The 27,188-nt window shown below is 37.7% G+C and overlaps 1 protein-coding gene across 23 annotated transcripts in view; it reads right to left on the bottom strand.

Annotated features, from left to right (window-relative positions):
• Positions 1–27,188, bottom strand: part of LOC131693868 (uncharacterized) — a 293,335-nt gene that overhangs the window by 160,901 nt on the left and 105,246 nt on the right. For 5 of the 23 annotated variants that reach the window (XM_058982095.1, XM_058982092.1, XM_058982114.1 and 2 more), the window contains exons 2-3: positions 16,936–17,032; positions 6,948–8,010 (exon numbers count right to left, since the gene is read on the bottom strand). Coding sequence is in view for 1 of the 23 variants with exons in the window: in XM_058982113.1 (XP_058838096.1) it covers positions 6,948–6,968 (21 nt within the window). In the remaining 22 variants the exon portion in view is untranslated. The remainder of the gene's footprint in view (positions 1–6,947; positions 8,011–16,935; positions 17,033–27,188) is intronic. The other 18 variants (XM_058982103.1, XM_058982099.1, XM_058982115.1 and 15 more) reach the window with 10 other exon arrangements.

Below are 27,188 nucleotides of genomic sequence, written 5' to 3'. Positions count from 1 at the left end.
CTTATTTGCGATTCTTGTGAATTCTCATGACGTTAGCGGGATCAAACTTCATGATTTCAAGATCTTAGTCGCGATGTTCGTAATTTCTATTCACGTTATCGTGATATTTTAGTCATGAGCAGAGTGATTCATGTTCATGATTTCAGGATCTTTGCATGATTTTAAATATTTTCGTCACGAGTTGTGTGATTTGTGTTCATGATTTCAGGATCTTAGTCGCGGTTTTTGTAACTTCTGTTCATGTTATCGTGATATTTTAGTCATGAAAAGAGCAATTCATGGTCATGATTACAGGATCTTTGTCACGATTTTAGATATTTTTGTCACTGGTTGTGTGATTTGTGTTCATGATTTCAGGATCCAAGTTACGATTTTCGGAATTTCTGTGCATGTCATCATGATATTTTATTTTAGAGCTTACTTTCCAAGAGTAATGTAACTATTGTTCATGATATCAGCAGTTTTATCATGGTATTCATGAATTCTCTTCGCCTTATCGTGATCTATTATATTTTGGTTACCAACGTTTTCGTACTCGGAATAACGTGACAATATGAACTGGATGATTAAAATAAGACTCAATCGCGATATCTGGTTCTGTGAACTATATCACGCACACTACTTGGGGTTCTCAGTGCAGATTTCGTTTTCTGTGCAGACCTCACAATGAACCTTGCCAAATGAATAACGATGTTCGAGGTCCTAATAGTTTTTTTATATCTACTGCTCGTATCTATTAGTGGTCGCTATCAGCTGGGTATTTCATGAAAAAGTGATTGGAACAAAAATGATTCCACGAATAATACTCCAAATTTGTAACTGTTATACTAGGTATCATGAACCAGTTCACGAATACATGAATAATACTTCATGATTTAGGGATCATGAATTAGTTCACAAGGACTGAATGGATTCATGAATAAAATACTGCATTTCGTGAAATAGCTTACGAAAAAATAGCCATAATATTTTGATTTTGTGAACTAATGATCCTATATCTATGAAAAAATCATGATTCAACCATTGTTGTTATGAATAATGTTCATACAGTTGTGAACTAGTTCGCGTACTGAGAATCGAATTAGAAATAACTTGGTGGAATCCGTGACTGGAGTTCACAAAACGAAAACAAATATTTCCACTAATGGAAGCGTTATGCGGGCGTTACTGAAGAGAAATTGAACATAATTATAAAAGCCATGATTTTTGTTCATGATCCTGTTTTCGTAACGTAAAAACGCTTTTAATCCACCTAACAGTGTGATGAGACATTTCTTATAACTCTTATCACTCTCTTCGGATATTATATCGTTTGAGAACATTTAGAACTTGATGCTTCGCGATGTCTTTGATAACACATACTACATGGGATTGTGGCAGGACACAGAGAATCGCTCAAATCAGCATAGGACAACATCAGTGCTAGAAATCTCAAACCAAATCAATAGGAAAGCGAAAAAATGGCCCATAAAATAGACATACAAACGAATTATTGCTAATGCTCTGTTGATAAAATATCTAAATTCCTCAATCAATGCATCAATGTGGTGGGAAAACTGAATTTTCCTAAAGGGGTTATGTATATTGTACTGAGCCAAAAAAATCGATTTTTTTTTTGAATCGATTTGAAGTTTATACTTTACTCAAATTTCCAACGCGACTGAGAACTAAGAAATCAACGCTTTTTCTTGAAAAAAGCGATACTAGCAGTGACACCATTCAAAGAAAATCAACAGTGAATATTTCCAGACTTGTTTTTATTTCCTATTTAAGAACTATTGTGTTTTTTACATCCTAGATTGCATGATTCAGTGATCGAGACTCAAAACTTCATGAAGTATTTGAAATTATTAAATAAAAATTTGTGTTTGCTATTGAAATTGACAAAATGATAGTATCACCCCTTTGACGATTGTTTACTTTTTCGGTCCCACCTATCAGCATTGAAGTATCGCCCTTACGTTTTTTTACAATACCAATTTTACAATTGGTGGGCGTTTGGTGAAAATCGATCTTACTGTCCAAACGGCATAATTCCGAAACCGTAATTTTTGAAGTTTTAAAATTATGCAGAATTAATTTTTCAGAAAATAGTAACAGAGTTCGTGTCTTTAGCGAATTTGTTGAGACTTTATTGTAGTCATGAATATTAACCTGAGAAAATTCACCATAAATACTTCTTGGACGATATACCGTCAAAATTATTTTATCAAATGATGCGCTGTTTAACGTTTGTAAAACTCATCGAAGATACTAAACCTCCGAAATTGGCGGTTTCAAAATGATGCTATCTTGACCTTAAATTACTGTTTTTGAACATTTTTCCTATACATATAATTGGTCATACAACAAATATCAAATGCTCATTAAAATCGATCAGAACCTGCTAGAGTCGAATGGAAATCGTCATTTTTCATAAATTTCTCTCTACATTCGGAAAGTGTTATCCTCGTTATTAATCATATTACGTTTTCGTCTCAACTCGACGCATTCCCAAAATATAAACCTGTTTTAATCCACCTAGTGGTGCAATTGTGCTTGTCTCATTTGTCCAGACTACGATTCCATGGCTGGTTATGTTCAATACAATGGTGCAAATTAATATTACATGTTCAGTACGATATGCACATACATACAATGGATCGACAGCCACGATCTTGAGATACTATGTGATACTGAAACATCGCTTGAAACCAGTGGCGGATCATGGAGAATGATCCGGGAGGTCCAGGTCCTGCCAAAAAATTTCAACTTGTTAAGAAATTTTAAACTAGTTTTAATTTTAAAGTAGCAACCCCTCACTGCATACTCCCTCCGGGCCGGTATGATTGACGATTTTTGGAGTGATTGCATAACCTTTCTATATGAGAAAGGCAAAAATGTACCAAAGCCCAAAGAAGTCAATTTTTGTCAAACATCTCAATGTTTCATGCATTTTAAAGTCATTTGGCATCAAAAATACAAATTTGATTTTGAAAAATTTTCATTTCAGTTTATATGGGAATTTGCTGTGTGATTGCACTCTTCAACTCGTAACTCCGGAACCGGAAGTCCAATCAATAAAAAATTCAATTGCAGCCGATGGGAAGGTTGTACCTTTCATTTGAGACCAACTTTGTGCAAATCGATCCAGCCATCTCTGATTAACAGAGGTCATTTTTTTCCACATACACACATACACACACATACATACACACCCAGACATTTTCCGATCTCGAAGAACTGAGTCGATTGGCATATGACACTCGGCCCTCCCGGTCGGGATTAGATTGACGAATTTTAGAGTGAATGAGAAAGGCGAAAACATTTTTAGCAAATGTTGAAAGTTATGCATTTTTTTGGTGAGCATGTTTCATAGACATTAAATCAATTTTAACTTCGCTTCCTATTAAATAAAGACCCTTATTACAGTACATTTCTACAAAAACGAGCTCAATTTGAAAATAAATCTGAGGATTATGATTGATTACAGAACTCTGGAATTTTCTATTGGAATGTTTTCAGGCAGGAATTTGATATTGATGCTATTAGACAACTGTGAAATCAAGACCAATAGATCAGTTACATATCAGGAGGACCCCATTCCGACAATTTATCAAAAGTCCTCATGATGTTTACAACAACAGGTTATCAATCTACGGATCAGATAATTGTTATTGTAATATTGAATTTAATCAGTCTGCATCAATAAATTTTCAACTTCAATCCAATATTTTTTTTGGGTGTGGTGGGGGCTAGGGTTGTATGGTGTACCCCAAAACCTTCTCTTGGCTACGCCGTTGCTTGGAGTTATTTATTTCGCTTTTCATTTTCCGATATGTTTCAGATCGATCCGATGGTTATAAGTAAGAAATATTGCAGTCAGAAGGTTCGCACAAATGAACATTTTAGTACTGATAAGTTATCAAGTTCCTTCCAGACAACTTGGAAGTGTTCGGTGATTATTTCTAGCGGTTGTAGATAGTAAAATGAAATACAAAATTCATTTTATCGAAATAATGTTTAGCTTATTTCAATGGATTATTACTATATTGAACAATAAATAGGTGACAAAGAGTAAACAACAAACAACAAGCCATAACTTTTAAAGTATTCAAAATAGATATTTAAAGTCTTTAGCAAAGTTATTCGCAAAAGTAAGAGCTACAAATTTGCTGAAGGCATCATTTCGATATAATCACTTCCAAGAAAATTTGTGAAAATATCTCACTCATAGGGAGATTAATCAGCAAAATCACAATACCAAAAGAAAGGGCATATTACCTCCATTAAATTCTCCGAAGATACTATTGACCTAAAATAAGCCGTTTTGGCGTTAATAATAGATTACATGTTTTTGGTCATATTTCTGGCAATGGGAAATGATAAAAATCTTTCGTCCGCATTTAATGTTAAATATCTCTTTTGATAATAGTCCGATTTGAACAATCTATAGCTTGTTCGAAAGGTATTCGTTAAAGCTGTCTAAAAACATATAAATTGTTAATCTATATTGTCAATTTCGGCAGATAATTTAAAAAAACTGCCAGAAACGCCATTTTTACGCATTCAAACATTCATATCTTGGAAACTAAACATCAGAATCAAAAACAAATTAATAGCGTTCATACTGTTTTTTAGTTCTTTCATTTAAAATTGGTTTGGATAAGATCGGTTCAGCCATTGCTGAGAAACACGAATGAGAATTTGTCCGTTACATACACACACACACACAGACACACACACACACACAGACATTGTCCCAAATCGTCGAGCTGAGTCGATTGGTATATAAGACTCGGCCCTCCGGGCCTCGGAAAAAATCTTGAAAGTTTGAGCGAATTCTATACATTTCTTTTATAAGAAATGTAAAACGTGATTGTTCCAGAATTCATGGCACTTTATTCACGATTTTGGGAACAATTTTTCCGTGCGTAGTTCCGGATATATTGTTGGGAGTACTGGGATTACTTCCTTTCCGAAAAACGAAAAACTTTCATACCCGTCTTGCGACACAAAAAACTTTATGATTTTGCAAAACAAATGCATTGGAAAACATTATGAGAGTTTTTAGTCGAAATGGCCACAGTTCAGGGTATTCAGGGAACCTGGTTCCTCCGGCAAAGAGGACACTTTTCGACCGGTAATAGAACCCATCTTGCGGTATATCAAACATCATGCATGCAAACATTTTGCAAAACAAGTGCGCTGGAGGACATTTTGAAGGTTTTTTGGTCAACTCCAGGGTATTCCGGGAACCTGGTTCCTCCGGCAAAAAGGAACACTTATGGACCGGTTATAAAATCCTTCTTGCGGCATGTCAAGCTTCATGCTAAATCAATTTAGCACGTATAGTTTTGTTATTCAAAATATTGAATATCTGGAATATTTTACACGTCCCATGTCAAGTTTTGGTACTGATCTAAGTTAAGCCAGTTGTCCGGAGATGTTCGAGAGTCGAAGGACACCCTAAAGTGGTCAAAAATATTTGAAACTATAAGAATGTTCTAAAAGGATGTCATAGCGTAAAATCTTCAGGTTCGATATGATGTAAGTTAGGTTTTGGCGAATCTCTAAATCAAATGATTTATCCGGATAAATCTAAAGGACGTCAAACAGTGTCAAAAACGATAATTACCACTTTGAATGTTCACGCGATAGACAAAACAAATTTTAATACCCTTCAAAAAGAGTTTTCAAAAGAGTTACTTAAGAGGAATCAAATTCAGGTAAAAACTCAGGTTGTGTTCTATACGCATAAAATACCTCGAAATATAATCAGCATTAATAGCGAATCGAAATTTTTCCACCTTCCGATGGAACCAGATTCCATAAATATCCCTTATAACGTCGGTACACCTGTTTTACAACCGGATGAAAAGTGTCCTCTTTGCCGGAGGAACCACGTTCCCGGAATACCCTGGGGGTGGCTAATTCGACTAAAAACCCTCAAAATGTCCTCGAGTGCACTTGTTTTGCACAATTGTAAAGTTTGACATGTCGCCAGACGAGTTTTATAACCGGTTGAAAAGTGTACTCTTTGCCGGAGGAACCAGGCTCCCGTAATACCTTGGGGTGTGGCCAATTTAACCGGAAAGCCTTCAAAATGTCCTCCAGTGCACTTGTTTTGCAAAATCATGAAGATTGACGTGCAGCAAGATGGATTTTATAACCGGATGAAAAGTGTGCTCTTTGGCTGAATAACCGTGTTCCGTGGGATGTGGCCAATTCTACCAAAAACCTTCAAATCGTCCTTCACTGTAATTTTGCAAAATCATTAAGTTTGACCTGTCGCAAGACGAATTTTATAACCGGTTGAAAAGTGTCCTCTTTGCGGAGGAACCAGGCTCCCGCAATACCCTGGACTGCGGTCATTTCGACTAAAAATCTTCAGGTTGTGTACAACGTTTTTTTTCTAATACAGTTTTCATCACTAGAAAGCGGTATTGCTGGATACATAAAAGGATTAAAATTTTCTATACCCCTTAAAATATCACATTTTTGCATTCATGCAAAATTTTTTTTTCAATGTTGGACATAGTCCTTATGTTGCTATAATATGCAGTATGCTTCTAGGTACGAATAAAAATATATCTACATAAAAAATCGAAAATAAAATATTTTTGGTTTTAGCCAGGAATTTGTTCTAGTTACTCCTCTGTGCGATGCTGGGGGGTGTTGGTTGCGAGGTTTTATTTTCAAATAAATTATCGTCAACCTACTAGAGGCATTGCAGTAACTAAATAGATACGGCCAAATTCTTAGTGGACCAGATCTTAGAGAAATTTGCTTAGTCACAGAAAAATTTGAGAACATGATACATTTTCGAACAACATAAAACTCGACATCCTAAACCTAGGAAAAAAAAATACCGAAATTTCAGATTCCGGGTCGGGAACTTTGCTTCACATCTATATATCCACAAACGATAATGCAAAACGTAAGATCATCAACATTCCGGTACTCACCTTTTTACATCCGCTGGCCATAGAGAGGTAGCTCCGAGGAGTGAAATGTTTCCCCACCGGCAACTTTACTTCGCGTTTGAGATGAAGGGCTTCTCTCACGATCCTTCACACTAGAACTCCGATTTATCTCTATCCACAACGTGACCGTTCCAAAATTTCATGTTTCGCCAATTTTCGCTTCCGTCAACTCGTTCAGAACAATTGTTCACGAAACCCTCGTGGGTACTAAACTGTTTGAGTTAAGGTTAATTTCGGCAGGTTTCGATATCAAATGCTCAACAAAAAACTCAGAACTGTTCGCTAATCAAATATGCAATTCAAACACACTCGGCTATGGTCTCGCGAAACGCATGCCTTTTTCCGGCTGACTATTCACACGCCAATCGATTATACAATTTTTCAGAAAAAAAATATCTAAGAAAATGACGCTATGAAAACGAAACACAGAGAAAAGAAATGCGGCAATTCGATTGTGTCACATTTTCCGGCAGTCGGCCACTGGCACTACTGCACTGGTTGCATTTTCCGCTCGCCATGCTCGCGTTCCCACTACCGTTTATGCCCCTTATCGCTCGATTCACGTTTCGTTCGGAATCCATGCGGGCAGCAGCCACGGGCACAATCTCGATCAGATGAAGGAAGAAGAAAAATACGGCACACAAACAAAAATATCACCTTCAACTTTTTTCATTCACTTGGCAACGGTCACTTTTTCGCGATTTATTCGCTCTTTTCATTCGGGCTCCTATATCTGTACGGTTCGAGTTCCATAAAGTTGCATGGAAATTATGCTATTTTAACCACGCGAAAAACCTTTTCGTGTCTCACCAGGCAGTGGGTCACCGCTGCCGCTATCGACCGACGACGGTGACAACTTTCGGTCACTAGGGCAGTGCGTGACACTTCTCTGGCTGGAACTGCGGCAATCTCTGGCTGTCGGGCAGCAGTTGGTTGGCTGGAGAATGACACAGTTTTGTTTTTCGCAATGTTACTAGCAGAACTCGATTTTTTTACTCGTTTTTAACGTCCGAGGTGGGAGTTGCTGATGGTTTTCAAAATCCAACTTACGGTATTGGTTATTGTTATCAATGATAGATATGAAATAAACAAGAATATTTTCTGAAAATATTCGATCTTGAAATGGTATAAAATAAAGGATTTTGAACAGATAATCATTAAAGTAGGTCATTTTTCAATTGTTTTCAGATCGACGTTGGTCATCATTAAATCAGCTGACCTTCACGAAACAGAACATCCCGCTTTTCTCGAACATTCCTCTGAGCACAGTAGCTCAGAGGTATTTCGCTCGTTTTTTGTTTGTTCCACGATCTTAATTGGGTGTAATGTTTCCCATGTGCACAGTTTCGCGACGTTCGAATCTCACGAACGTGCCTTGTTCTTCGGTGAAAATATGTCGAGGACACGAAAGATTTACGCCTGGTGGGGCTGTCTAGGACATTACATTCTTGCCGACACAAAAGCTGCTCCAAACCTTTAGGATTGGTGACAGAACAATAATAAGCTCTGCACGAGGTTTGCCTGCAGTTCGCTTCGCTACTATAGACGGCTAGCTCAAAGCTAAATACAGATCATTTCCCACATGCAAGGAACTGGTAGCAGTCAGGCACTGCTGTGATGACCATCACACAAGTAAGTCATTAAGGGTGTATTAAGCGCTACGGGGGGTCAACTCCGGGTTCGTTTTTTTTCAACCGGAATGACTGTCAATATCTAAAAACGGTTGTCGCCAGCTGCTATCGGTTTATTGCGTGTGGGAATTGTGTGCTAGCAATAATTCATTTTAGTTGTTTGCAAAATCTTTAGAGATGGAAAGTCATGGTTTTTGCGATTCAACTGGTGTGGAATCTGTATTTTTTTCTGCGGTACAATATTAAAGTGGCACATTAAAATAAAATCAATTTCAACATGTGGAGCAAAACAGCGCTTAATCTGGTGATGGCGCTGGGAAGTGGTCGAATATGCAAGCATTTTAAAGTCTTTTTTGTTAATAAACAGCCCCGCTCAATCTATTTTGTCACAGTTTTAAACTACTATGGTTCCTAGATATTCATCGCGGTGGAGGAAAATGAATCAGATACATAATCATACATTTATTTAAACAGCTAACATAACTGCCGGATTATCCTAAAAGTAAAGTGACTCGAGTAATTAACGCTTTCCCGCTTATGGTGTCTGTAGATCACCATAACTTTGAACAACTATAACTTCTGGTTCCAACAAGATTTGTTTGCAAAAACCAGTTAGTTTGATTACTGGGGCTATCTCCTTTCATTTAAGCACTCTCAATTGTTAGTATTATCAGTAGGACTAAAGTTTTTGCAATTGAATTGCTTGGATTCCTTTTAAATAGTGCTGCCAAAAACAATTTAAGTTGAAGGTGGAAAATGAAGTTGTCTTGCAATATTATTGAAAACTAATAAAGTCTATCAAATAGACTGTCTTCGACTATCTTTTCCATGAAATTGGAGTATTGTAAATATTGGAGAAAAATTGTATTGAGTAATGGCATGCAAAAATTTAGTAGTTTGTAGCACTGCGAAAGAAGCACACATCTCATCAAAACAGGTTTTCCGTATTTCATCGCTAACTGCGGTTGAAGGTCATTCCGAAAATCCCATTATGATTTGGTAAATAATCCTGGCTCTCAAATCCTACAATCCACCTGCTTGCGGAAAGGTTGCTGGCAGAATCAAGTTTGTTTCGGAGTATAGGTTCGCGAAAAAAATATGGTTTGGCAAGGGTTCTGCACCCGTGGAAGACGGATAAGAGTAGGATTCGGGAAGTATACCAATAGTGAATCAACGACGCTGGAGTCTAATGAATCCCAAAAGAGCTGAATGCACCAAATTGTCGCCAGTTCTGTCAAATAGAGAAGTAAGCCAGGGAGCAATCACTAACGACATTGGTTTTATTTCATATCCGGAAAGTCTTTCAAATGAAAATTAAAGGGTTGTGCTCCAGACACGACCACGGTTGCATCGAAAATGTCTTACGAACACATGCGCAATTTTTCAATTTTTTCCATTGTGTATTCCTCTTAAAAAGGACGGTTTGCTGATAACTATGTCTTATGGTCGGCATCCTATGAAACGATTTGAATCAACAATTCGGCAAAGTATATATGGCGTTTATGAGTATGGTGATGAAGACTGTGTCAGCAAAAGTCAAGCGCAAGCTTGCGAAAATTGCACAAAAGTATTGGATAATGCGTTTCACATAATTTGAGGTACACAAAGAGAGACAGCGCTTTATGTCTAATAGAAACGGAGAAAAGAGGGTTCCGCCAACTTACCCCAACCGCCAACTAGCCCCGGGCTCCCCTACATAGCCAACAGTTAACGATATTCATGATTTCAGGAGTTTATTCGCGATTTTCGTAATTTCTTGTCACGTTAACGTCATGAGTTTACTGTCGGATTTTTCTGTCAGAGCAGGGTGATTTATGTTCATGATTTCAAGATCTGTAGCGATTTTTGTAATTTCTAGTGAATTCATCGTAGAGTAGAGTGATCCAAGTTCGTGATTTCAGGACCACAGTCACGATTTTTGATTTTTAATCACGAGCAATGTGATTTGATTTATGACCATGAATGCAGGATCTTTGTCACGATTTTCGTAATTTCTATGTACGTTATCGTGATATTTAAGTCACAAGTAGAGTGATTTATGTTCATGATTTCAGGATTTTAGCCACGATTTTTGATATTTTCGTCAAGAGTAGTGTGATTTATGTTCATGATTTCAAGATCATGGTCACAATTTTTGTAATTTAAATGTACGTTATCGTTATATTTTATTTTCGAGATTATTTTCGTATATGACAAGTGGAGCGATGTTACTCATGTTCATGCTATCAGAATTTTTGTCATGACATTCGTAATCATCTATATCACGAACACGATTTGTGACTCTATAATGTATTTTGGTGCTCAGCGCAGCTTTCGTTTTCTGTCCAACATTACATTGAACCTTATCACATGAATATCGATGTTCTAGGTCCAAATAATTTCTTTTTATCTTCTCGTACCTATTATTGGTTGCTAACAGCAGTTACGGAAAAAATCCATTCATAAATTCATACCACGATTCCGTGAACTGAACGATTTACGAAAATTGTGACCAAGTTCCTGGAATTGTGAATAATAAACCTCGTTTTCATGACACGATCTGTGTTTCAAAAAAAACTCGCCCTGAATATATACATAGCGTTACATTCGAATGTTTGGTTGGGTTACTGTTGTTGTTCCCTGGATATGCTAAGTTTTTTTATTCTTGTTCACAATTTGGGAATACACAGCCGACAGTCAAACGATGTTCATGATTTCAGGTATTCACGATTTTTGTGCTTTCTCACCACGTTACCGTGCTACTTTATTCGGATTTTTCTGTCAGACTGGCGGGATTTATGTTCATGACTTTAGGACCTTGGTCGCGAACTTTGTAATTTTAATGCACGTTATCGTCATATTTTAGTTATGAGTAGAGTGATTCATGTTGACAATCTCAGAAGCTTAGTCGCGATTTGATATTATCATCACGAGTAATGTGATTTATTTTCATGATTTCAGGAACCTTATCATGATTTTTGCAATTTCTGTTAACGCAGAGATACATGTTTATTTATGGTCTTTATTTCAAGATTCTAGTCACGATTTTTGATATTTTGTCACGAGCGGCGTGATTTAAATTCATAATTTCAGGATCTTGTAATTTCTGTTCGCGTTATCGTGACATTTTATTCTAGAGCTCACTTTCGAATTTGACACGTGGAGCAATGTGACTCATGTTCATGATATCACCAGTTTTATTCTGTGAACTGTATCACGAACACGACTTATGGTGGTCACTACAGCTTTCGGACATTCCATGAAAAAGTGCACATTACCATATCGCATGCAATTGAAAATGATTAGGAATATATTCTAAATATTACAAGCACACAAAATAGATCGTAAATCATGTACTAAGAACCAAAAAGTTCACGATTCCATAAATAATATTTCATGAATTTGTGAACTATTTGACGAGCGCGGATGGTCAAACGCATGTATTGTATTAGGAATCATGAACCAGATCACGAATGCATGAACAACATTTCATGATTCCGTGAATTATTTCAAGATTACGAAAGATAAGTCGTGACTATTATACTAGGTATCATGAACCAGTTCACGAATGCATGAAAAATATTTCAGCATTTTGTGAATTATTTCACGAACACGGATATTGGATCGGAAATAATATATAATGAATCATGAACCAGTTCACAAATAAATGAGCAATATTTGACGATTTTGTGAACTATTACACGATCATGAACGGCAAGTCGTGAATATTATACTAAAATTCATGAACCAGTTCACGTATACATTAATATGAATAATTTTCCTAAAGTTGTAAACTAGTTGAGCTTAAGTTTGAGCTTGTGCGACCATCCCCCCCTGGCTGCTACTCCGTTATCGATCTGGACTAGTTGAAGTTGCACAGGGAATCAGTAGATAAATATGCTTGAGAGTAGCGAAACATCTTTCAATTTTCAACTCTTGGTAACCCTAAAGTGTTTATTGATCAATACCGGCGCCGGCCTGGCCCGAAGGTAGATCGCCGAAGGAAAGGGAAGGAATATTAGTCCGATACTTGTTTTTCCTAGAGGCCATATATACTACTGCGCATTCCACAAGTATCGCGGGAGGAGGAAATTTGTTAGTAAGAATAGAAGTTGGATTCTACTTCTTCATGATCGATGCCAGAGAGGTGACTCTACTACCTGGACCAGATATCGATCCATCAACTCATGGACCGGGGACCAATGGCTTTGCTTCCTTTCCGAAGGAAGACGTGACCACAGATTTTTTCAACTCAGACAAATCTCAACGACTTCAGGGATTGGATTGAGATTGATTGAACCCAGACAAACTGGGATGAGTGGCGGTCACTTTTACCACCCAACCACCGGCGTCGTCTTTCATAAAGTTTTAAACTAGTTCACATACATAAAATCAATTTAAAAATAACATGCGGAAACCGTTACTTAGGTTCACTAAACAAAAACAAATATTTCAACTAATAAAAGCGTTATGCAAGCGTTACTGAAGAGAAATTGAACATAATTATAATGACATGATTTTTGTTCATAGTTCTGTTTACGTAACGTAAAAACGTGATTGTTCCGGAACTCATTTGCACTTTATTCACGATTTTGGGAAGATTTTTTTCCGTGCGTGATTGTTATTTTTATTTTTGCATATTCACGGATGTTTCAATAGTGTGCTATTAAAATACACATGTAAATTAGGCAGAATTTTTTAATGGTAGAGTAGGGTGGGGTCAAGTAGGTAAGTTTTCTTTGGCGAGCTCGTGCGATAGTATTTTCACACCGATTTTGACAAACAAGCACTCGTTGGAAAGGTTATATACATCTGGCAACGTTTTGGCAATAATGGTTTTATGCCTAGCTAAATATTTCAAACTAAATCGAATAAGGCGAAGATACTTTTTTCGATGTTTTTATAACCTGGTACGATAGGTCACTATATTCGAGGTTAAATTAAGGAATGTATACTAGGGTGGGGCAAAATGATCGTTTTTTCAGCACAGCACTTTTTTGGTTCCTTTTGGGGTCCCAAACAACTGTGCAAAATTTGGGGTCGATTGGTGTTGACCCGGCGTAGCGCATTGGGTTTGAAATTTGTATGGAGATTAGTATGGGAAAACCTACATTTTTGCATTTTTAATTCTACAGACTACAATTCTTCCTGTAGTAAGCCAACGAATTGATAGAAGTATAGTCCAGGATATGCTGAACAACTTTGCCGAAGGATGTATGGTGTTAGAATGTCTCTAAGCCAAGTTGTAGCTGTTCAAAGTTCAATACATCGAATTAAATGCCAAAAATCATTTTTATTGCCAACACTGCGGGTGTACCAATGGCATTTCATATAGAATTCCAAAATAACATTATATATTTTAGATTTACCACCTTGGTATGTTTGGATGAATTATTCAAAAGCCTTAGCTCAATTTCATGAGCGTAGGTAGTTTAGCAATAAGGCGTAGTATGGGGGGGGGGTGCTGTGGGGAATCTTTAATATGTAGAAATTCGAACTGGAATGTTGTCGAGGTGGAATGTTCAGACGAATTATTTCAAAACATTTACACAATGTCCTACGCATAATAGTAACGATGAAATAAAACATACTGCATCCTTTTGCCTTGACTTTTATCAATAGAAGTTACGTTACAGACTGAATCAACTGATGTCCAGTTGATATGTCAGAGGATTGCATTGAATATATTTCAGTTTAATACGCACTATGATTTGATGGGATGCTCATTTCGATCACCTGAAGCAAAAATTGATATAGGGACCTGGTGGATTTTATGTTGAAATCCAGAAATTAGTTTCACGCCTCGTGATCGAACAGCATAGAAATGAGCATGCTATCAAATCATGCATATTATACCGAAATATAATCGTCTGACACATCAACTCAACATCAGTTGATTCAGTCTGTAACATAACTTCTATTGATAAAAGTCAAGGCAAAAGGATGCAGTATGTTTTATTTCATCGTTACTATTATGCGTAGGACATTGTGTAAATGTTTTGAAATAATTCGTCTGAACATTCCAACTCGACAACATTCCAGTTCGAATTTCTACATATTAAAGTCCCCCTCCCCCCCCCCCCCCCTCACCTCTCACTACGCCCTATTGCTCAACTACATGCGCTCATGAAAATGAGCTAAAGCTTTTGAATAATTCATCCAAACATTCCAATGTGGTAAATATAAAATATATAATGTTATTTTGGAATGCTATATGAAATACCATTGGTACACCCGCAGTGTTGGCAATAAAACTGATTTTTGGCATTTAATTCGATGTATCGAACTTTGAACAGCTATAACTTGGCTTAGAGACTTTCTAGCACCATGCATCCTTCGGAAAAGTTGTTCAGCATATTCTGGACTACACTTCTATCTAACTGTTGGTATACTGCAGGAAGAATTGTAGTCTGTAAAATTGAAAATGCAAAAAAGTAGGTTTTCCCATACTAATCTCCATACAAAATTCAAACGCAATGCGCCACGCCGGGTCAACACCAATCGACCCCAAATTTCGCATAGTTGTTTGAGACCCCAAAAGGTACCAAAAAAGTGCTGTGCTCGGTTGACGTGGCTATGATTACGTTTTTCCATATAACAACGCCCCACCCTAATGTTTACACATAGAAAATCACCGGTTCTACTGCTAGTTGAAGAGTATGAATACTGCAGATTATTTCCAAATTACATTGACGTCATACAGGTAAGAAAATGAGAAGTGGCAAATGATGTGAAAAATCATGAAACAGTGAAAAAACTTGTTGTTTCGGCAGCTGCGTCTGGCTTTATACTTGTGAATGACTTCTTCGGTGTCCTCGTCGACGCCAGAGTGTGGAATTGAAGTTGTTCATTCCGGCTCACGTGGTTGATTAGCTGTGAGACTCTTAGTAGTGCCCTAGAGACCCCAAACGGCTAACCTATCCTGCCCAAGCGTATGTTTCATGTTGATGCCCGTATTTTATCAAAAACAAAAATATCGAAAATCCAACACGAAACATTCGTGTTCAGCATTAATTTTTACGTAAGAAACAACTCGCTTGACATTTTTTATATTGATTAAATGTACTGTACAGAGGACGAACGACAATGTGTTTTCGCAGAACAACACGCGCCGTAACTAATACAGCTGATCTACGGTAACAGCCGAAATGACAGTCGCCAACGATGTTCTCTACCGTGTATCTAATTCACACAAGAAGAGCAACCTCGGCAATAACATAACAAAGATACCTATACCCCATACCTATTCGACCCCATTCTACCCTACTTGTCTGAACCGATTGGTGATCGAATTTTAAAAATCCGTTAGCAATAAATAAAACGTGAGCGAAAATTTTGCCTGTTTCCTTATATCTTCACAATAGGGGAACTTGGGGAGACTTAACCAAGCGCAGAATACTATTATTGGCTGTGATATGCGTGCGATTTCCAAAAAATAAACTACTGCAATTAGAATCTTCGAAACGACGTCTTGGGAACTAATGATCCACCATTTATCACTTCGCCCAGTAAAACCATGCTTAAAGGCTTCGGAAGGCTCTCCTATACAATTCGCCAAGCCTAATTCCAAACAGTTCGACCCGTCAACACGACAGAACGCGGACCAACGCTCGCACGGCCAGTAATAGCGCAACAGTCAACCGTGTGGCCTCTAATAGAGCGTGCAAAATGTGACAATGTCGGGCAATTATTGAGGGTGATATAATCGTACATTACCAGGGACTGTCATTTGTGGTCCCAGCCAGCCCCATCAGTATTGTCTCGCTGTCTCGATTCAAACGAGTTATAGCTACAATTATAACGGGGTATTTGTTTTTTTTTTCCTTCTAAAGAATGTGCGCCCCAGTCAGGCGGTACGAGAGCTGTGTAATTACAATGCCTCCTCGATAATCGATTGAGAGTCAGCAGAAAGCCTTGACAGTCACTTCGAATTCCGGTTTGTGACATTTGACTTGGGTCGGCTGACTGGCTATGCTTGCAAGGATAGCCTGGGGTGCCGGTAATTGGCGAAAACCGCTCACTGTCAACCGGATCGGCGGGCGGCGAATTGATTGAGATAATCGGTATTATTTAATCCAAGGAATAGGGGCAATATTACGATTATTTGCATAATGAACGACAACAATCATAATATTTATCGGATCTTCGTCGTATAATTTCGATTGCACTTCGACGCTAGTCCTTCAGATCATCCAAACTTAATGAGCGGGTCTGATGAGACCACCGAATCGTGTGCACAAGAAGCAATAATTTGCGATAAGGTCAAGTTCACTCATGCTGTGTCCTCATCGGCTTATTCAACTACTCTGATGAAGATGTTTCATCAACAATAGCCCCCCGGTATGTTATGGATAAACTACCTCCAATTAAGCTTGGTAACGGCTATACAACAACACTTGTCGCGCAGTAGCAATCCATCGCATTGTCAGTTCGTCGCCGTGATGTGGGTGGCAAAACCTGCAAAATTTAGAGAAGAAAGAAACGTCGATTAGTTTCAAGTGAAGACATGACCAGTGGATTTTTTTTCTTGCTGCTAAGGATCGAATAATTGCATTACTGATGGACGCTAATTGAACGTCTTCTTTTTTATCCACATAAAATTGACATTAGCAAATGCTTGTGGACACGGAAATTGTCAATCTAATGTTTTACAAAAAATGCCGAATAGATTCTTTTCAATGGACTCCTCTTGGAGGATTGACACCGGGCTGAATGAAGGCAATAAAACTTGTTCCTTTTTTGTTGCACTTTAGAAAACGTAAACAACGCTCTACCGCAAAGGTCACCGAAAAGGCATTTTAAAAATTAGACGCTGGAGGTCGCATACTTATAAATAGCTGTATGACAAACATAGAGACACAAAAAATGAAGGACGAATGGCGAGAGCGATCTGGTTAGTCATACACTTTTAAATTTGTTTATTTCGGTCTCTAAGAATATTACGAAAGCTACATTTGAAATAAAGGGTGTGCGGAATCAAATTGCATCACAAGAGAATGTTAGTCAAAATTCACCCATTCAACTGGGGAGCTTCTTGCTGATAAAACGGTGAGAGAGAACAAGATTTTCCAGGTGCGTGCGCACATTTGTTTACACCGCTGATGTTTTTCCGTCTCTATTTCCGCAACGGTTGTATAATCGCTAGTGAAACCTACACAATGTAAACAATACACATTACACTAATTTCACCAAAAATTTGATTGGAAAATAAATAATAGAAAAAAAAAAGTTACTGTAATTTGGCAGTGATGCAATTTCATTCCCTTCTTAGGATTTTTGATCGATATACAAGTGGGAATAATTTAATTTCATTAAGAGTGGACCTTCCCTTGTCAATCAGAGTTTGGCTTTTATAACAAGAAAACTCGGTATGCGAGGTGCATGAAGAGAATGCAAGTTTGAGGGTGGACCAAGGGGAGCGTGATGATGAAAGGGGTAAAGGGGTGGGGACACCCAACTGCATATTATGTAGCTTTGATTAGGGAATATTTCCGGAAGCCGTGATTTCCGGAGTCGTCGATAGAAGACAATATATTCAAAGAATGTTTGATTGGCAATCGGTGACCTAGACCTGCGAATAGAAGTAATTGGGTGACAATTTCAATAGATTTTTAGCCTCTGAGATATTACGATTGTAATAGTTTATATGGGAAATTCCAGTGTGACCTTACTAAGCAACCTGAAACTCCGGAACCAAAAGTCAGAATTGAATGAAATTCAATAGCAATCAATGGACCTACTGTCTTTCATTTGAAATCAAGTTTGTAAAAATCAGTCAAGAATTCGTTGGGAAATAGGTATGATATTAGCGTATGAACTTGGTGAGTTCCCCAGGGGGCATCAAGATCCGTTATAGGTGACCAATGTGGTCACAGCTACTTTGATTGATTATTAGTGATCCAGGCCCGCAAATCCAAGTAATATTTCACCCCTTTTAATATGTATTACATCATTCGAGCATCATGGTGTTTTCAGTTGATATGGGAATTTGCCGTGTGACCGCACTCTTCAACCCATAACTCCTGAACCGGAGGTCCGATTAAAAACATTGTTGGCAGCTGATGGGAAGATTGTACATTTCATTTGAGACTAATCTTGTGAAATACGGTTTAGCGATCTTTGCGAAAATGAGGTGACATTACTTGCCACATACATACATACATACACGCAGTAGTGTAAGAGAGTATGCGAGAAGTAGACGCATTAGACCGGCAACAATTTTGACTTTTTTTCGGAACACTGCTAATTCGAATGGTAACTGGTAATGATAATCATAGGCCAAATATGAGCTTTTTCCGATAGCTCTAGTTCACCCACAAGAGGTTTCAAATTTCTATAGTAATATATATGAAAACTCGAAAATAAAAACTTAAATTCCAATAAAAATTTTAAACAGTAACACAGTATTTTATAACGAATAGCTTTGTTGAAGATCGCATATTGATTGGAGGTTCCCCTAAAAAGTTATTTAACTATGAAGACTAACCAATTTTTTTTTAATTTCCTATTCTAAGCATGTGCGAGAAAGAGAGACAACACATAACTTTATATGAAAATATCTTTTTACTGTAAAATCGGATCAATTCGCAGTCTTCAATGTTGATCCTTACACCTTAAGCTATATATCTGCATATTTTGTGATGCACAAGATGATACTGGCATTTTGTACTGAATTTATTGTTTCAATTGTCTATTTTGCATATATTTTCACATACAAACTTGAAACATCTTGTGAGTGAATTAGAGTTTTCAAAAAAAGCTTATATTTGACAAGTGGTATGTGAAGCTAATTACCGTTTGATCTCCCTGCTGCAGCACGGAGTAGGTTAAGCGGCGAGCGAAAGTGAAAGACGAAAGCCTTCAACAAAGAGCTCTTCGTTGAGTCATTTCGGCCGGACGGTGGATGCGCGGCAAAAAATCAATTCAAAACGTGGATGCGCGGCAAAAAATCAATTCATAAACTCAAGAACAAAACATAACAATTTCATGAACTGAACGATTTACGAAAATCATAACCAAGTTCCTGAAATTGTGAATAATAAACTTCGTATTCATGACACTATATGTGTTTCCAAAAAAAAACTAGTTCGCCCCGAATATATACATGGCGTTACATTCAAATGTTTGGTTGGGTTATTGTTGATGTTCCCTGGACATGTTTAGTTTTTGTTATGATTCTTCTTCATAATTTGAGAATACACAGCCGCCAGTCACATGATGTTTATGATTGCAGGACTTTATTCGCTAATTTTCTGATTTCTCATCACGTTGCCATGCCCTTTTATTCATAAGTTTGCTATCGAACTTTTCTGTCAGACTGACGGGATTTTTGATCGTGATTTTAGGATCTTAGTCGCGAATTTCGTAATTTCTATTCACGTTATCGTCATATTTTAGTCATGAGTAGAGTGATTTATGTTCATGATATCAGGATCTCAGTCGCGATTTTTGGCAATTTAAACACGCGTAATGTATTGTTTGTTCATGATTTCAGGAACATTGTCATCATTTTCGTAATTTCTTATCACTTTTTCGTCATATTTTAGTTATAAGCAGTGATTCATGTTCATGATTTTATGATCTTAGTTAGCGAACTTCTGTTAACGTTAGCGTGATATTTTATTCTAGAGCTTGATTTCGAATTTGATACGTGGAGTAATGTGACCCATGTTCATAATAACAGCAGGTATTTTCTGTGGAATATATCAAAACCAGGAGGGTGTCACTCCTGTCATCCGCTATTGAGATATACAGACTTTGACAGTAGCCAACATATGTGGGCCTAGCCGGCTCTAGGCCCATGTCGCCCGTGCAATAGCATTGGGTTGTTTTGATTTCAACAAAGGCAGATGTTGGCTAAGACAAAATGGCTGCCTAGCAGGGGCCTGATCAAAACACGATTTGTGGTGCTCAATGCAGCTTTCGTTTTCTGTCCAGACATCACCCTGAACCTTATCAAAGGAATAACAATGTTCGAGGTCCCAATAGTTTTCTCATACTGCTCATACCCATTACTGCCCCTAATAAAAATCTTATGATTAAATAGCCTAACGACGTGTTCAGGATATCACCTATACTATATATGGAATGGTTTTACCATATGGGTTACAGTAAGTGTATAGTTTATTTTTATGAGGGTGGTCACCAGCAGCTGAACATATCAGGCTGGATGTTGTTGGCTCAGGGTGCGTTGCCTGAAAGTTTTTATTTCGGAGATTAAATTTTTGGAAACTTCCCTGTTAAGCTCATCCCGAATGCTGGCTGGTTCCAATTCGTATTCCGGCTCCAGTGGCACAACCGATTCTGGTTAGAATCGGTTATGTAACTGGAGCCGGAATGCGAATTAGAACCAGCTTGAATTCCGGCTCATTTACGGTTGCACTTTATTGGTTTCCACAACAGGATGTACGCGGATTTTTCAACTTAAGAATTACTATTTTTCATCAGGTGCATCAGCTTCCTTCTGAGAAGTACAGCCAAGCTTAACTTCACACTTGAGTTGTTAGAGGAACTTAGGGTAAAAGCGGTACACATGTTTCGATCATACTAATTATCTTCAATCGATTTTCTGGATTGTTTTACACAGGAAAAACTACTTTAGATGAGCCGCCTTCAGCCTCCTCCTTTTGAATTGTTGAATATGGCCTAACTCCACACTTGTTTTATATAAGGAATTGGAGTAAAACGGGCACACACGTTTCGTGTGGTCATTCTAACTATCTTTTATCGATTCCCCGCATGTTTCTACATAAAAAATACTACTTTAGATCAGCCCCATTCAGCCTCTTTCCGAAAAGTACAGTCAGATTTAACTTCACAGTTGAGTTATGGAAGAAAATGGAGTAAAACAGGTGCACATGTTTCGTGCTGTCATTCTAACGATCTTCAATCGATTCTCTGGACTATTTAACATGAAAAAATCTTTTAATCAGCCGCATTCCGCCTCGTTTTGAAATGTTGAATAGAGTATAACTCCAGTCCCGTTCGATCATTCTTGCTATCTTCAATCGATTTTTCGGATTTTTCTACATAAGCATTTTTACTTTTCATCAGCCGCATTCAGAATCTTTCCGAGAAGCGCGGCCAGGTTTAACTTCACACTTGAGAAAAGTGAAGAATCGGGGTAAATCGGGTGTACACGTTTCGTGCGCTCATTAAACCTATCTTCAATCGATTTTCTGGACTATTTAACAATAGGAAATGCTTTTGATCAGCCGCTTTAAGCCTCTTCTAAAATGTTAAAGAAGGTATAACTCCACACTTGTATCATGTGAAGAATTGTGGTAAAACGGAAAGAAACGTTGGGTACAGTCATTCTATCCATCTAAAATCGATTCTTCGTATTTTATCACTTAGTCCTTTCATGCCCAACTTTTTTCTAGTACATGTAGGGTTTCAAACCCATTTTTCCTTGAAAACGGTGACATCAAAAAAACACGAAAAGTCTTTTTTCATGAAGATAGGTGTTTCTCTCGCAGTGCTAGAAGCTGCTCAATTTTAACCTTTCAATTCTCAATACAATTCTCCTAGTATATTTACAATAGTCCAATTGCGTGGAAAACGTAGCCAAAGACAGTATAAATTGATGAATTTTATATGTTTTCAATTATATTGCAACGCAACGAAGACATATGAAAAATTCATTTTCGGTCATCAACGTAAACTGTCCCTGACAGCACTGCTCCAATCAGACTAATTGCAATAACTTCAGTTCTAGAGCTGATCCTTCTAACTGTTGATACTCAAATGAAAGGTGATAGTCACATTTATTAGCTTCACTTGTGTTCGTGAGCAAATCTTGTCTTAATCAAAAGTTGTAACTGTTTGAAAACATTGTTGTCCACAAACAACATGGGCCGCATATAGTCTTTTACCGAAATATTGAGTCAGTATTAACTTCAAACTTTAGTTGTGGGAATAATTTGGGCAAAATGGGTGTATACGTTTGGTGTGAATATTCTAATTATTTTCAATTGATTTCCTGGACTAAATTTTAATTTTGAAGACTGAAAAAAATTGATGACCTTGAAACATTATTGATTACATCGATGTTGAAACTGCTGCCAAGTAAGACTTTCACGGTAACCAATGTGTTTTTGGTCTTCAAAATTAAAATTAAAACGAGCAGCTTCCAAATAAAAAATGAAAATTCAAAATCTCTTTAGTAGACACATTTGTATAATTTCGGGTTTCGGGAGTAGAGTGCTCCTTTCACTTCTTTTTGAGCTCTTTCACATTTCAAAGCTCCAGTAGTATTCTTTCTACAAAAAGTGCGGATTACAATAATAATGCGATCACCATCGTCATTAATTTGATTAATTCTGTCTATTTGGTTAGAGTTGACCTTGTCCATTTTTAGGGTAAATGCACAGCCAAACGTGCAATCCAAAGATCTCCAAAACGCAAAACATTTGCAATTTTTTTCGGCTAAAAGCTGTGTGCCGAATTTGGAGGCACACATTTGGACTGAGCGATCAGTTTGATCCAGGAAGTTATGCTAGCACGATCAAAATAGATATAACAGAAAAGGCAATATCTTGTGCAAAAGAATAAAATGGAGAAAAAAAACCTAAATAAAATCGTCTGCTATCACAATAGGGTATATACCCCGTCAGACTCATTTCAATGGTAACTTAAACAAAACCTGTTCTAAATTTAAGAATCGTCAATAGATAAGCCTAGCTCGTAGCAAAAAATACAAAAACTCGAGCAAACGATAAGAGCAAGCCATTATCAGCGAACAAACAAACCTACGCTCGTATTCACCGCAAGCAAAAGTTTTGTAAACATAGCAAACTGTTCCACAATCAGCTGGCTGTGGACGCATTAGTGCTGGTGAGCCCCAACAATATTCTGATTGTGTAGTAACGAGAGTCTATGTGAGAGACAACGAATCCCGTTTCTTAAGAAACAAAACGTCGCACGTCGCGTCGCCGTACGGTTTTGCGATTATCAAACGAGCAACATTTTTTGTCACTCAGTTGAGCTGCACACCTTGAAGCAGTCATCATCCGCCAAAATACCTACCTGAGTGGTACCGCCGCCGGGACCGCCACCGAGTAACGCGTAATTCAATTAATTTTCCATATTCGGTAAACTAATGACCCGCAATCGAAAACATCGACACCGAACTTGGCTGATCCGGTGGTGGCAGTAAGTGAAAAAGCCGCAAAGTATGGGTGAGGTGACCAAATCATGTTGCTACTGCTGCTGCACCTGCTACCAGTCTGGACTTTGTTGTACCAGGTAAGTGACGAATGTGCTCATACACGAGCCTCTTAGTGGTGGGTTCAATTTGATCAAGAAAACTTTATTGATATTTGAGAGTTGATACGCGACCTGTTGTCCTAACTGGAGCAGCGATCACTAATAAGATAAATTCCAGTGGAGATGTTGTAACACCGTAGAACAATAGCGTTTACTGAATATTAATACATATGTCAGAAGGTGATATATTAGCTGATAGGAATTGTCCAACTAGGAAATACCATAGCTTTAGCCTAACAAATTTCCGATCCCAGCTACGTTCCCGACTAAACGAAATGTAAATTCCGATTGCGATCCGATCATTACTCAACCAATTACGCACGGCCATCAACCGTTCGCTTCTCCCATATTCATATTCATAACACTTCCTACGACTGTTCGTAATTTATTTATATTTTGATACGAAGTCAACCTGATTCAGCCATCTCTTTCACTCTTCTTTCCTTCTTTCAGTCTGTGCTGTCTGGTGGTACCGATTGTTGGCCTACTATTGATACTGGCCGGAATCGTGGTCGCACTGCTGCTCGGCTTTTCGATAATCCATCATGATGCCAAGGAGGACACGATCACCCGTCTGGTGACGGTGCTTACAAGCGCAAATCGGTCACACGCGGGGGAAGCGAACGGTACCACTACCGGTACTTTGTAATGTAATTTAAAAGATGTGCTGAGCTTATTGTTTGTTTAGGTTAAGTTTGAACAAATATTACGTTAATTTTATATTTATACTATTATTTATATGTGAATAAAATGTTATATTTAACGTCGTAGGCATTGAAGTTTAAACGTTTAGGAAAAAAAAAATTGTCGTTGTGCTGGTATGGTGGAATCCATTTCGTGAAATCGAATTCGATGATATTTAACAATCTCCACTCATGTAAATATAATACCTCAATAGCCTGAAAGTTAATACCAGCAAAAAACAATCTCAAGGATATTTTAATCGAAATAATTCATCCCTCATGGACTCTCGGGTAATCGGAGTAGTCCTCATGATAAGTAGCAATTTAGTTTTTTATTTACCACCTAAACCCATTCTCCAACGGTTGGACGCTATAAAATATTCAACTATCAAGATCCACTCCACACTCCGCCAGCCCGAGCTTAGTGCTAACCAATTGGATAGTTGTGGTGTAGCTACTGTCCTGCGGCTATTGTTTTTGTATTTATTGTGATGTTACCAACCACCCTTGAACATCATCGATCGCCATCGAACAACGGTAGCACAGACGACGCAGCTCACCTTGACATGTTTGCCAGAAACAACTTCATCAGCAGCAACAGCATCAGGTGTACCCAATGTGTATTAGCGTCACGTAAAAATAAACAAAGTTATTAGATTTGATGGCATATTATCTAATGATTGATCGTGATGGACCTACTTTGAGGGGAACGGCTGAAGGGTGGTTCCAGTATTGAAACCCAAAAGGCGTGCACAGCCCAGATTAGGCGAATATATATGCCTGCCTACGCCCGCCCAAACGAATGAATGAATCGCTGCACTTTGCACATTTGTGCGAATTATGTTAACGAAGCGATTGGCAGTAGGTAGGGTGTTGAGCCCCTTTTAGTCCCCTGTGTCTAATCACAGCCTATTCGTTAATTCGTGTGAGTTAGGCGTTAAACTGAATGTTTCGTCATTGGCACATTAGCTCAAATAGCACGTTCCATTAAAAAATGTTTATTTTACAATTTCATATTAGGTTTGTCGGGGATCCATATCATTAACGAACAATGCATTGATTAGGTCGATGAATAAACGAAATAGTGAAGCGCCTTCGGTATAGGATTAAAATAGGCCTATCACTCTATATCACACCTTCTAGGCACTTGCGAGCAGAGATTTATCACTTTCAGTGCAAATAGCTGCAGCTTATGTGCGAGTTACGATGTATTCAGTGAACTTCTGTAGGAGCTGAAATGAATTAAAGGGTTAAAGTAGAGCGGGGCAATACAACCAAGATGGTACATTACAATCGAAAATCGCTTGCCTGAAAAGAATATGTCAAATGCATGGTATTTTTAGAAATCGTCGCTACTTGAATATTCGTCATACGACTCTTTAACGTCACTTGCATAACACAGTTTACATTCCATTTTTTCCGAAACAGAGTAACTCGAGATCAGATCAAATTTTATTGAGATAATTAGTGTGTTTTATGTAAAATATCTGAGGAAAACGGTAGCATTAGGATTTTCATTATATGTTGAGAGAAAATGCCCTTTCAACGTTAGACTAAATAATTTGCATAGTTGGCAGCACTGTCGGTTGAAACTATCATTGTTCTATCATTGACGAATTCCCTTCATAAACTTTTCGTAATTGATTTTTTACTAAATAGTACCGGAGATACAATCAAAAGAACATCAAGGATGTTGTCAAAACAGGAGGTGTTCGATTGATCGAGTGGTAGTTCAATCAACACAAAATTTAGATTTTGATATATTGGCCATAGATGAACAATCTCTCCAAAATCAATTCAAATTCATGATGGCCGATTTCAAGTTTGCACATTTTTTATCTCTTCGGCGGATTGACTCATAAATATTACTGAAAATATTCTTTTCTGAGAATGCGTTGAATTGAAAAGTCAATATAAATGATAACGAAAATAACACCTTCTAAAATGATTCATCGTTAGTTTTATTTAGTTCAACTATCGAAACGGTCGCATCATGACTATTGACATCGATAACAAGTTTGTTAGGTCTACCTTTTACTTCTGCCTGAATCAAATCCATAAGCGAGCACATCGAATGACAACTAGTAGCCTCCTGATTAACCAAAGAAGCCATTGCCTCTCTTCTTGCTCTCATGGTTGAAGTTCACGAAAAAACACTCCTCCGACTCACTACTGCGGTCATTGACTCAAAGTACGATTTTCAGTATTGATATCATTGGACACGTTAGCCCAAGCAGAAAATTTCGTTTCCATAACAACTAAAAACATGTGGTTGAAAATGACAGCATTGGAAGTGAGATTGGCGTGTATACAGAAGATGACCAAACTGAGGTACGATTACAAGATCCGGCACCACATAATAAACCCATGTTCATTAAAAATGCATGTCGCAAAGCGAACAAGTCAATTTGTTACACCTGGTACTTGGAGAAACTTCTCTTCTTGGATATTATTAAAGCCATTTTTGTGGTGAGGATGCAAGTCGAAAGACAGAAAAATAGATGATAAGGGGGCGGTGGTCACCGATTTTTGTCCGCGTCCCTTATCACTAATTTTATAAGGTGATTCAGCAACAGTGCTATCTTTGAAAATGAACCTTCTTGGTTATGTAACTGTTTTCCCGATCCTATTTTATTGGATATAATTAGGTAGTCTTCATTTCA

Source organism: Topomyia yanbarensis, chromosome 3 (genome assembly GCF_030247195.1).
Source record: "Topomyia yanbarensis strain Yona2022 chromosome 3, ASM3024719v1, whole genome shotgun sequence".
NCBI lineage: Eukaryota > Metazoa > Arthropoda > Insecta > Diptera > Culicidae > Topomyia > Topomyia yanbarensis.
Note: the sequence above shows the minus strand (reverse complement) of the source record. Positions and strands in the feature narration are given on the sequence as shown.